The 13626-nt window shown below is 41.5% G+C and overlaps 1 protein-coding gene across 1 annotated transcript in view; it reads left to right on the forward strand.

The window, feature by feature from the left end:
• The first annotated feature begins 8954 nt into the window (after window positions 1-8954).
• Window positions 8955-13626, forward strand: part of EML6 (EMAP like 6) — a 317613-nt gene continuing 312941 nt past the window's right edge. The window contains exon 1 of the mRNA XM_068564158.1: window positions 8955-9151. Within this exon, the coding sequence (XP_068420259.1) occupies window positions 8955-9151 (197 nt within the window). The remainder of the gene's footprint in view (window positions 9152-13626) is intronic.

A 13626-nucleotide genomic window follows, 5' to 3' on the forward strand; every position in this document is an offset into this window, starting at 1 on the left:
CTTATTTTTTTTTGAAGTATCGTTGACTTACAATATTATATTAGTTTCAGGTGGACAGCATAGTGATTCAATACGTTTATAGATTATACTCTGTTTAAAGTTATTACAAAATAGTGGTTATATTTCTCTGTTCTGTACAATATATCCTTGTACTTATTTTATACATAGTAGTTTGTATCTCTTAATCCCATACCCCTATCTGGCCCTTTCCCCTTCCTTGTTCCCACTGGTATCCACTAGTTTGTTTTCTATATCTGTCAGTCTGTTTTTGTTTTGTTATATACATTTGCTTGTTTTATTTTTTAGATTCCACATATAAGTGATAACATAGAGTATTTGTTTTCCTCCGTCTGACTTATTTCACTAAGCATAATACTCTCTAAGTCCATCCGCGTTGTTTCAAATGGCATAATTTCATTCTTTTATATGGCTAATATTCCATTGTGTGTGTGTGTGTGTGTGTGTGTGTATAAATATATATCACATCTTCTTTATCCACTTATCTGTTAATGGACACTTGAGTTGCTTCCATGTCTTGGCTATTGTAAATAATGCTGCTATGAACATTGGGGTGCATGTATATTTTCAAAGCAGTGGCTTTTTTTTCAGATATATACCCAGGAGTATATATTCCAGGAGTGGAATTGGTGGATCATATGGTAGTTACATTTTTAGTTTTTTGAGGAACCTCTGTATTGTTTTCCATAGTGGCTGCACCAATTTACATTCCCTTCAACAGTGTACAAGGGTTTCCTTTTCTCCACATTCTCGCCAACATTTGATATTTGTAGACTTTTTGATGATAGCCATTCTGACAGGTGTGAGGTGATATCTCATTGTAGTTTTGATTTGCATTTCTCTAATAGAGATGTTGAGCATCTTTTCATGCTTGTTAGCCATCTATATGTCTTCTTTGGAAAAATGTTTATCCAGATCTTCCACTCATTTTAAAATCGTGTTGCTTTTTGATATTGAGCTATGTGAGCTGTTAATGTATTTTGGCTATCAACTTCTTGTCAGTCATATCATTTGCAAATATTTTCTCCCATTCAGTAGGTTGTCTTTTCACTTTGTTGATGGTTTCCTTTGCTGTGCAAAAGATTTTAAGTTTAATTAGATCCCATTTATTTATTTTTGTTTTTATTTCTTTTGCCTTTGGAGATGGATCCAAAAATTATTGCTATGGTTTATATCAAAGAGTGTTCTGCCTATGTTCTCTTCTAGGAGTTTTATGGTTTCAGGTCTTTTATTTAGGTCTTTAATCCATTCTGAGCTTATTTTTGTATATGGTGTGAGGAAATGTTCTAATCTCATTCTTTTACATGTAGCTGTCCAGTTTTCCCAGAACCCCTTATTGAAGAGACTGTCTTTTCTCCATAGTATATTGTTGCCTCCTTTGCTGTAGATTAATTGACCATAGATGCATGGATAATGACTTATTGTTTTAATAAAAATGGTACATGCTCATTTCAAATATTTTTGAAAAATCAGAAAGGTCCAAAAGGAGGCAAAAAGTTATTCTAAATCTCACTGCTCCAGAAATAACTAGGTTAGGTTTTGGTGAACTATATTACAATATCTCTATACAGACATAGTTAGATGCATGGCAGATAACTAAATGGATAGAAATAATTTCATGAGAATGGAATTATACCATTCTCATGAATTTTTTTTAAATAAAGGGTTTCAACTAATTTTACTTAATAACAAAAAAAAAAGTGAAACTGAAGAATGAATGAGGAGAACTGTTTCCTTAATAAACTGATTCATTGCTCCCCTCCCATCTTTTTACCATGCTTTACCATTTCTGATTCTTTTGTTCACTTCTTGCACGGCTGAATATCATTGTCAGGTAGTTTTTTTATGAATGTGTTAGCAGAAACTTCTGGTGAACACCAACATTGCTTTTCCATTTCCTACTTAGTAAAATTTTCCTGATTTTAAATGTACACACTGCCCCCATTATATATTGTATAATCCTAGCCTCCCTTGCAGCTAGATGCACTCTAAGTTCTGGCCAATGTGATGTAAGCAGAAGTGTATGAAACTTACAGAAAATATTCTTAAAGGGAGGGGATCTTCTTTTCTCCTTCCTGCTAGCTGTATTGCAAATGTAAATGCTGAAGTTTGATCTGTCATCTTAAACCATGAGGTGAAAGATCTGTCTTAATGTATAACAAGACGGGAAGATTCTGGGTATCTGAAAATTTCCTTAATCTGCTATACTTCCAAACATTTTATGTGGTAGAGAAACTTCTACCTTCTTTAATGGTTTATTTGGGTTCTTTAGTCACTTGCCATTAAACTTCATTATAACTGTCACAAGGGCTAAAAAATGCCCTGAAGTTCTTTAATGTCAGAGAATGTCTGCCTGTTGCTTTTACACTTAACAGTTTAGCTGGGTATAATTCTAACATTATACTTTCCTTCTCTATCAGAACTTATAAATACTGCTCCATTTTTTCTGGCATTGGAGGTTGCAGTGCAGAATGTGAGGCCAGCCTGATTTCTACACGCATCCTTCATTTTTGTTTCTGCCTAGATCCTTGAGAAACATTTTCCCAGTCTTTTATAATAAAAAATTTCAGACATACAGAAAAAAGATACATAAAGCAACTGCTAATATTTGCCATATTTGCTTTATCTCTCCTGTGCATGTGTGTTTGTATGTACATAGAGAACACATTTCTTCCTGAATCACTTGAAGGTAAGTTGTAGATGTAACATTTTATTCCTAAATGCTTCAGGATGTGTTTCCTTAGAATACAATTTTCCAAAGAATAAGAACAGTAATTCCCTAATATCCGCTAGAACAGGGGTCCCCAACCCCAGGGCCTTGGACTAGTACGGGTCCTCGGCCTGTTAGGAACCCGGCCGCACAGTAGGAGGTGAGCAGCGGGCGAGCCAGAGAAGCTTCGTCTGCTGCTCGCTCCCCATCGCTCCCCATCGCTCGCATTACTACCTGAATCATCCCCCCCGCATCCGTGGAAAAATTGTCTTCCACGAAACCGGTCCCTGGTGCCAAAAAGGTTGGGGACCACTGCTCTAGAATAATCCTTTTTGTATTAAAATTCCCCAATTGTTCGTTCTCCTACATTGTCTTTTGTGGCCTTAAAAAAAAAAATCAGGATCCAAGATCCAATCAGGAGTCACCCATTGTATTTGGTTGTTATATCTCTTTAGTCTCTTTTAACCAAGAATAATCCCCCACCTTTTTGTTATGTATTTTTTGTTTCATTACATTTGCTTTTTTGATCAAGCCAGACCACTGGATGCTGCCCTATTTTCTGGCTTTACCTGATTGCTTACCTATGGTTTCAGTTAACTTGTTCATCTATCCCATATTTTCTGTAAACTTAGAGTTAAGTCATAAGGCTTGATTAGACTTGAGTTAGTTATTTGGCCAAAAATGTTTTATGCAGTATTTCATACTGCATCACATCAGGAGGCAGAAGGAGCAGATTGTGCCAGTACTGGTGATACTAAGTTTGATAATTTAATTGAGATGGTGACCTCCAGAGCACTCCATTTAAAGTTACATAATTTGTAGGGTGATTCTTTAGCATTATGGGAAGGAATATCCTCTCATCTAATCATTTTGGTATACATTTACAACCTTTTCCTGCATCAGTTACATCATTGGATGATTTTCTAAATCTATTATTTTCCCTACATTTATTAGCTAGCATTCTTATGTAAATAGCTTTCCTTTATCAACTGAGGATAAACTTCAGTTCCTCCAAGAAGACAAAGTAAATGCTTAAATGTTTCTCTTTAACTACTAATTGGCAGAGGTGGTATAACAGTCCTCTCTAAAGTTGGCAAATGATTTTGAAATATTATTTATTCTTGAAGTTAAATAATTTTGCTAGGATATGCCTCCAAGGAGACTATTCTATATCATCTTTTTTTTTTTTCTTATATACAGTGTACCACTTTAATCTGCAGATTCAGTTAATATATTTCTCTATTTTATTTTCTGTTCCATTTGTTGGCTTCTCTAATTTAGGAATGCCAATGATCTGTAGGTTGGGTTAGCTTTGCTGTCGCAAGCATTATCTATTTTAATATCCTTGGCTTTTTCCTCTGCATTTCTTGTGATAATTTCTGGTGTTTCCTCCATACTGGTAATATGATTTCCATTTTTTTTTTCTGTTGTTTCAAATGTATTCATTAGATCTGAAACTGTGTTCATATTTGATTACTTCTTTAGCTTGGCTTTTATTTTTAGTATCCATCTTTAAGCTCTTGATATTTTGAATTCATATTGTAACTAAGTTCTTCTTTGGTAGAGAATCTGCTTCTTTGACATAAATTTTCTTCATCAGTCTTTCGCATATAATGTACCTTTCTTTCAAGATTTTGGTTTGCTTTTGCTGTGCCCTTACTTTTTTTTTTTAAAGGTATTTTTTAAAAAAATATTATTTTTAACATTTATTTATTATTAATTAATTTATTTATTTTTGGCTGCGTTGGGTCTTCGTTGCTACGTGCGGGCTTTCTCTAGTTGCCGCGAGCGGGGGCTACTCCTCGCTGCGGTGCGTGGGCCTCTCATTGTGGTGGCTTCTCTTGTTGCAGAGCACGGGCTCTAGGTGCATGGGTTTCAGTAGTTCTGGCGCATGGGCTCAGTAGTCGTGCGTGGGCTCAGTAGTTGTGCCTCACGGGCTCCAGAGCGCAGGCTCAGTAGTTGTGGTGCACGGGCTTAGTCGCTCTGTGGCATGTGGGATCTTCCCAGACCAAGGATCGAACCCATGTCTTCTGCGTTGGCAGGCAGATTCCTAACCACTGCGACACCAGGGAAGTCCCTGCCCTTACTTTTTTTGTTGCTTATGTTTGATGGGGCAGCTCTTTCCAAATCATTTATTCAGATACATTATGTATGAATTCTTCTAGACATTCTTCTCACCTTATCTGAGAATAAGTTGATCTTCTCAGAGCTATAGTGGCTGGATATTGCTTTTTATCCACTTTCCTGTAGCCTAAAATTGGAAAAGGGTTGAGTAGGAAAAACAGTGAGATCTATTGGGATTGAGCATAGCTTCTGCTAGGGAATAGGACTTTGCTATTTCTTGAGATCCTGTGAAATGTCCAGTTCCAGAGCCCCTTCCATGCAGCCAAAGGTGTATCTCACTCCTGTGGATTCTGGCTTATTCTCTTGACTCTGCAGAGTGCCCTGATGATGGCAGATACTGGTAAAACATTTGATTTCTGTTGAAGACCCAAGGTAATACACAGGGTCTTCTTCTCTAAAAGTATCCTCTCTACAACCTGGAAACTATACACTTACTCTCTCGTTTTACTTTTATAAATGGAAGTATTTTAGTGAGAATTTTCATGAGTTCCTGAACTTGCCTTATGTCCTTAATACTGTTTCTTGAGAATATTTTTCCCTCTCATTGTCTAAGAAACTTGAGGTGGAAAATTCTCTAACTGTGCCTTACTCTGCTGTATTTTCTCATCAGTTGTTTAATAATAAATAGATCTATGTCTTGAATTGGGAGGTATAGGTATACTCATTTAACTAAAAGTACAATATGGTATAGCATGGTGGTCACTAGTTATATTAAAGGTAACTGAGGAAATGAATATGTCATGTTATATCCATTTCTATTTGTTGAGGAGACTCTTTTCAACATCCTTTTGTAATTTTTCTGGAAGATGTCCCTTCCTTTCTGGACCATTGCTACTACCTCTAATGTAGAACCCCAACCAAGGTCTACCTTAAGCCTCTAATACCCAAAGCTTTGACTACTGGTGTTTTCATTGTTATTCCCTTCTTCCCCGCCCCCCGAAAAAATCCAATGGCCTTCCATTATTTTAAGAATATGGTGCAAACCTCTAGGTTCAGCTCCATTCACAATCTAACCTTTCAGGTTTATGTCCTCTTCTCATCTTACACGAATTCTCTCTTGCACCAGTTCTATTCTCTAAATCTTTGTTTTTCTGTATCTACCCTTTTACTCTATAGACCCATGCAGAGTGCTTTCAATTTATGTTTACTTATCTCAGTTCTACCTTTATTTCCTATTTCCTCCATGAAGTCCTTCCTGACTTATAGCTGGAAAAGCTCTTCATCTTGTGAATTTTAATATAGAATTTACTGTCTCTATTTAATTCATTGGCACTGTTTTATGGCATGGCATTATTGGTCATTATATTTTAGCTTATGTCTCAGATCTTTCAGACCATGTTTTTTTGTTTGTTTTTGTTTTTACATTTGGCAGTGCCCTTATTGTCTAGCACAGCGCGACTTCATGGATTTGTAGATCTTTGTTTACTTAAAAAGAATGATGAGACCAATTCACATCCTCTTCACTGCTGCAGGCAGCAACCGCTCATCCAAACTCTGGCACTTCTAATCTCCTAGAGGCTTTCCTACCATTCAGAGGGCTGTGCTAAAGCTTGAGGTAGTTGAAGAACTGAGTAAGGGATTACTCTGAGAGCACAGAAAGGAAAGGGCATGCTAAAAATGTCCCTTTAATCGTCCTTCTGCAGCTTTTTAGTCAGTGAGATTTTGAAGCCTCTTCTCGCAGGTCAGCTGTTGCCCGGATTTGAAAAGAGGCTACTTCAGAACACACTGGAATTCACAGTTCACTTGGATAGATGCCACCGGCTTCTGCGTTTGAGGGTCAAGGTTAGTTGTTCGTGGCGTGAGCACCTTCCCATTTGCAACATCTGGTTATCCTTAACTACCCAAGTCTTATGAAGCAGCTCATAGGAAGGCGCTGGTTCTTAGGACAAAGTGAGACCACATCCCCAGCATTTTTCTTAAACGCGGCATTACTGCACTTTAACAGATTAGAATCCATCTGAATAAAAACTAAAACTGAAGTGGGAAACAAACTTGGGCTTGAGTCGGCTACAGTAGCCCTCAGGGACAGGTGCAGAAGAAATTCTCGACGTGGGCAGTAGAGATGTTATGGTCTCTGTTCCTGCTCCACTGCTCTTCTTTTTAGATACACACGCACGCGGGCCGGCAGCCTTAGTCACTAGGTAACGCAGGTCGCTGGCCAGCGGTCGCCCTTGGTGCGCCTTCCTCTGCTCAGCAAAGAACAGCAAGCACCGCGGACGCAGTTAATGGCCTCTCTACGGACCACTCTGGGCGCGCGGAATCCTGGGACTTGTGGTCCGGCTCCGTGCGCTCCCTGTCCGGGCCCGCGTGGAGCGGACTACATTTCCCAGGATGCATCGGAGGAAGGAGGCAACAGGGGAGGTGGAAGGAGGGGGCGGTCCCAGCGCTCAGGGGCACCGCCGTTTCCAAGCGCCGAGATCTCGCCTAGTAACCCGCAGCCGCGGTTCCCGAAAGCGGCGCTGTGGCCCCGCCCCCGGAGCCTCGGCTGGAGGAAGAACCTGTCTCCCGCGGCGCCCCAGTGACGAAGCCTATCCTCGGGTGCGGGAGGCGGGGAAGGGTTGGGAAGTGGGGGGCAACCAGAGGATTTCGCTCGCCCGTGCGAGATCCAGGACGTGCTCGCGGCTGCCGCTCAGAGCAGAGGTTAGGGGCGGCAGAGCCGGGATGCTCCGCAGGCTAGCCTGGATCGGGTGTGGGAGGAGTGCAGGACGCCGCCAAGGCGGCACTGTGCGCGGGCCGGGGTGTCCCCTGGGGCCGGCATCCCTCAGGTCGGCAGCGACCAAAGCCTGGGATGTGTGTGCGCGTATGTGGGGGCTCGCCGTCCCCAGTGGTTCCTCGGGCGCTCCCGCCCCACGCCGGGCTAGAGGCGTGACCCTTGCGCCTGCGGGACCCCATAGCTAGCGCAGACCTTCCTGGGGAGAGGTACAAGATTTTGGTCACTTGTTAATTAATTAATTTCTTGTGGACTGGGGGGAGCGTTTGTAGGTTGAGCTTTCCTGCCTCTAGCTGCACTAGTGTCTCAGTTTCCTCCGATTCAGAAAAATCTTTTATGGCGCTTTCAATTGGAGTTGCTAATTAGTAAGAGCTGCTAAGTTCTTGTGGTTTTCTCGGCCAAGAGACGGTTCACGGAGGATATGAATTATGAACACATACACGACAACTAATTGGAACATCTAAAAAATGACCGTTGCATATTTGCCCTGGCTCAGTGGGGAAACAGCAAATGTTCTTTTTTGGGTTTTTTTTTTTAACATCTTTATTGGAGTATAATTGCTTTACAATGGTGTGTTAGCTTCTGCTTTATAACAAAGTGAATCAGCTATACATATACATATATCCCCATATCTCCTCCCTCTTGCAGCAAATATTCTTTCAAATCGTATCGGCAGCCACCAGCCAGCAGCATTTAGGGCATATTTCATATCATTAAAAAGATGGATCTGGAGGGAGAGAGGAGGAATAGTTGACAATCTTTTAAAAACTTGGTTTAGTTAGGGGATCATTTTCTTGGACTGGGTGACTTACGCAAAATATGTTTCTTTCTTCCTCGCTCTCGCATCCTGGATGTAGACTGTCAGTTTCGGATCCAAGGATGGCGATGGCAAAGCTTACTCGAGTTCCTTGTCAAATTAAAGCTGTCACAGAATAAATCCCGCTGCCTGCTGCGAGGCCCCCGGGCACAGCAAACTTCAGTGAGGGAACTGGTAATCAGTGTTTGGATATGCAGAGCCATGATTTAAAAGGCGGGGTGACCCTCCCAAAAACCTTTCACGGGGGCCGTAGCCCGCAGGTGCAGTGAGGCGTGCGCGCGCGAGTGCTGGCGCCCCAGAAGACGCCTCTCCCGTGGAGAGGGAGCCGGAGAGCCCGGCGAGGTCTGGCGGCCGCGCACCTGGCGGCTCGTCTCCGGCGGCGGCGGCGGCGGATGATGGTTGCGGCCGGCGCGCTGGTCTGTGTCTGTGCGTCGCCGCGGAAATCAGAGCCCGGCGCTGCACGCTGAGCCCTTGCAGGTCCTCCGCATCCCGAGCCTTGGCGAGGACAGACCCGGAGCCAAGGGGCCGCGGACCCGCGTGCGGAGGGACCGGGGGGCGAGTGGGGTCAGCTTATCATGGCGGATCGGACAGCTCCCAGCTGCCAGCTCCGGCTGGAGTGGGTGTACGGGTACCGGGGTCACCAGTGCCGCAACAACCTGTACTACACCGCCGGCAAGGAAGTGGTCTACTTTGTGGCTGGCGTCGGGGTGGTTTACAGCACCCGCGAGCACAGCCAAAAATTCTTCTTGGGACACAACGACGACATTATCAGGTAAGGAGGTGGCCTGGGGCGGTGGGGAGGGGTTGGGTGTGAAGGTTGGAAGGGTGAGGAGAAGGATGACCAACTGGGCTTTCCTGGGGTCAGATCCGGAAGCCCCATGGAATAAAGGAGTCTCTCTGGAACCTCATGGAATTACAGACGGGCTACTGATTCTAAGGCTGGGGCAGAAGCAGGGTAGGGGGTGCAGGTGTGGAGGGAGAGATTTCTTTTTACTCCTCCGGAAGTCTTTTAAATCTCTAAGGAGTTAAGGGTCCTGATGCTTTTTTGGTGTTCATTCCGGCTACAAGTGGAAGGATCCTGGGTAAACTATCAAACACTTCTCCTTCCCTCCCTAACTAGGAAAATGTAGGACCAATAACCTGAACTGTGGGTATCATCTTTGGGGGGCTCTTTAGAAGGTTCCTCAGCAAGCAAGAGGATTGAAAAAAAAAAAAAACCCTAAAAGAAATTTTGCTGAAGGTAATTGGGATCTTCATTCCAGATGCTTTGAAACTAAGAAATTTCTGCTGTGGGTGGGGAGTTTGTTCTCTAATATTTCCCTTGGTAGTGACTTAGTGCCAAAAAGCATATTTATGGATGCTTCCACACCATCACTGAGGTTATAAAAGGCTGGCAGTTGCTGGACCACAAAACCCTACCAGCCAGCCCACAGAATGACCAACATCTAGTAGCGGATGGCGGGACTGATTAGAAGAACAAAACTGGATGAATAGACATTTTAGGGGTCCTCCTTATTAAATTGTAGAGGGGTATATTTTGATTTTGGGCCCTGTCCTCTCATCTTTGGACCAGACGCATTTTCCTCCAGCCCTTGTCAGCTTCTTGTGTGACCAAACAAGGTGTGGTCCAGATGCTGTTCACAGGGAATCCTTTTCAGCCTTCAGCAGTTAGGGAAGATTTCCACGATATGGGAGCCTCAGCCCACAGGGAAAATGACTTGCTGAGGATGGACCACAACTGACAGAGACCATATTTGTACCTTCCAGACTTGTGTGTTCATTGATGCAGAACACACTAACATCACGTTTCAGAATATTGCCACTTGTGCTCTAAGTTTCCTTTCATAATGAAGTAAATGGTTAAGTGGTGTAATGATAATGGTCTTAATGTCTCTGTGGGAAGAATGATTTTTAAAAACTAGCTTTTTCCCCTCTTATAGTGTTGTGATTTTTCTGTATTCTGGAGCCTTCTTTCCCCCCAAGCCCTAAAGTTGAAAAAATTGTTACAGAAAGTAAAAACTTAATATTTGAAAATGCAGTGAGATATATTTTTTAAAAAGTCTTGAATTTTAGAAGATGAAGATTTTAAGTACTAGGAGCTCTACCGTTCTCAAGATTGGGTGGAACTGACATGTAAAACTTTCTTCATGTCACGTATGACAGAATAGCTTTCTTCTCTCCCTGCTATGGTAATGGTTGTGATTGGGGCATCCTTACCTAGTCCCATCCTGGAGATTTTGCTTCTGTAATTGCTGAACTGATTATTAAAGTCACAGGTGCAAATGATTAACAGTGACTCGTGAAAAGGTTAGATATTTAAAAATTAAAACCCATTATGTTTTTGCTCTTTCTTAATGCAGTGCTTTCCATTACACCATCAAAATGAGTTGTAATCCTTTGGGGGAAGGGAGAGAGTGGCAATTAAACAGAAAATTCCCTGCAGTTAAATAATAGTAATGTGACAGTTCACTGAACTACTTTGACGATTTGAACTCCTAATCTTAATTTTTTTTCTCTAATAGGAAAAAAAAATTAAATGCACTGTTGAAACTGAAGGTGGGAAAAGGGTGGAGTTGCAGTGAACCACTGTTATGACAGGCTATCGGACTAGTGGGGATGTGATGATATCTGGCTTAGTTGAAGAAACACTCAGATTTGAAGATAAGGTGAATGAAGTTATTTGTGTAACTGGGTTTGCAAGGAGCTTCAATTTTGAAAAGAAAAAAAAAGATGATTTAGCTTCTGGTCTTTTTATTAAGATAGTTATATCCTTATGCTTTACAGTGACATAGTAGCAAGGCTGCCTGCAGAGAAAGGACTTTATTGCTAAATTTTCGATGATATTTGGTTGGGTCTGAGTATAGGTGAGCAGAGTTCTTTAATACCCATGTATGTGTTTGCACAGAGGAATAAAATTAAGTCCAACAGATTAAAAACCACAGACCACAGATCATTATATAATTAAGAGCTGTAAAATTAGAGAATGTAGAATGTTTATGTTGTTATTTTGCTTTATCGTCTATATGTAAATATCTTTTTCCGGTGAAGGTAGTACACAAGCAATATTTGTTTTTATCCTTAGTATATGGGACTCTTAAGTGCCATTTCCTTCATAATTTTATTCCCAGAAACATACTAGATGTTTGAAATTAGTATTGTAAAATGTTAGGAATATTAATGTATTAACTGTATATATGGAAAGGAAATTTGTACTCTTTTATCTTTATGAATTTCAACTCATTTCTGTATAGCCAGTTATACTACTGATTTTCTATTTAAAATATTGACGTTTCTCATTGAATGAGGAGGACTAAACCTAAGGTACTAGTGCAGAAATGTTTGGGGTTTTTTGGAATCATGACATAAATATTAAAACTTCCAACTCTTGATTCCATCAAACGAGATAATGTAAGTAATTGTCCACATAGCTTTTGCATTAGTTTGAAAGATATATTCATAATGCATACATTTCCCACTGTTTTATTTATTGTGCTACTTTCCCGAGAGTATTAACTAGAAAGCAGCCCAACAAATATTGATACCACACTCCATTTTAGAAAACCGTGTCATCTCTGAGATCACGATGAACTTTAATAATAATACTGTAGGATTTGGCAGAGCTCATTAGAATTCAGCGTATGTTTCCTCCTGATTTGACAGACTATGTGTTTAAGTCAGATTTTTTAAGATGTTAATATGTGAAGCATAATGTGATTTATTGGATATGGAGGCTTAGTTTTATTCTCTTGAATGACTACACTTCAATACAGTTAACAGATTAGCGGATGATGCCATATTTTAGCTCTGATAACATTGTGATGGGACAAATAAATATTAAAGCAACACTCAAATCAGGGCTTGAAGGCAAGGACAGTAATACAGGCAGGAATAATTACTAACTTGGTTTCTGCTGCAGGTAGCAGACCATGACACAGAACTGGAGCAAATGAAAGAAAAGGTCATGAACACATTTGCTCTCTGTCACTTCCCGTCCATTTTCACAGTGACTCCAGTTGAGACATTTCTCTCCTTACTCTGGATCCCTATTTTGTGTCTGACTAGTCCCCTGTCTCCCTTTTCGTTTCTCTTATTTTTCAGCTCTCTGTTGCAAGGGAGGTTTTTCGGGCAGTACCATTTTAGGGGAAAGGGCGCTGACTTTGATTTCACACCCACTTGGGTTTGAGCCCACTCTGCTGTTTGTTTACTAGAGGCATCCGAGTGAGTGGCTTGACCTCTCAGGGCCTTGTTTGTTTGTGAAAGGGTGGGTAACAACACCTAAGTTGCAGAATTGTAACTATTAGAAGTAATGTTTGCAAATAGTTTAGCATGGGGCCTGGCCCTTTATCGTTGCTCAATAAATGCTCTTAGTAATGATAGTAGTAGTACAGTATTTAATCAAAAACACACACGTACACCAAAGACATAAAAATGTTTCCTCGGGGCTTCCCTGGTGGCGCAGTGGTTGAGAATCTGCCTGCCAATGCAGGGGACACGGGTTCGAGCCCTGGTCTGGGAAGATCCCACATGCCACGGGGCAACTGGGCCCGTGAGCCACAATTACTGAGCCTGCGCGTCTGGAGCCTGTGCTCCGCAACAAGAGAGGCTGCGACAGTGAAAGGACCGCGCACCGCGATGAGGAGTGGCCCCCGCTTGCCACAACTAGAGAAAGCCCTCGCACAGAAACGAAAGACCCAACACAGCCATAAATAGATAAATAAAAAAATTTAAAAAAAAAAAAAAAGAAATGCCACAATGAAAATACTTGTATATATACATTAAAAAAAAAAAAAAATGTTTCCTCACTGTCCATAGTCTGAAGTCCAAAATTCTGAGTTTTCCATTCTGCCTGGTCTTAACCCACCTTTCTACCTTCATTTTCCTTTTCTTTAAAAAAAATCATAAATTGTTTGCTTCCCACTTGCCATGTAATAAGATTACTATGTTCTTTCCTGTCTCACGCTGCGATGATTTATCTCCCCCTTCGTCCTTCTTCTCCTGATCCCTTTCCCCCAGTGGCATAGTGGTGGGAGCATGGGCCTTGGTCAGACAGACCTGATTTTGAACCTAGATGTGCCACCAGTTGGGTGGCTTGGGGAAGCTACTAAACCTGTGTGAGTCTCAACTATCATCAGTAAAATAGCTTCTCATACATGCAATGGAGGTTTAGAGGTACCTAACTTGTAGCTTGTGGAGATAACATACAAGGTTCCCCGCAGTGTTTGGCAAATAGGAAGTGCCCGCCGCAGG

Source organism: Eschrichtius robustus, chromosome 15 (genome assembly GCF_028021215.1).
Source record: "Eschrichtius robustus isolate mEscRob2 chromosome 15, mEscRob2.pri, whole genome shotgun sequence".
Lineage (NCBI taxonomy): Eukaryota > Metazoa > Chordata > Mammalia > Artiodactyla > Eschrichtiidae > Eschrichtius > Eschrichtius robustus.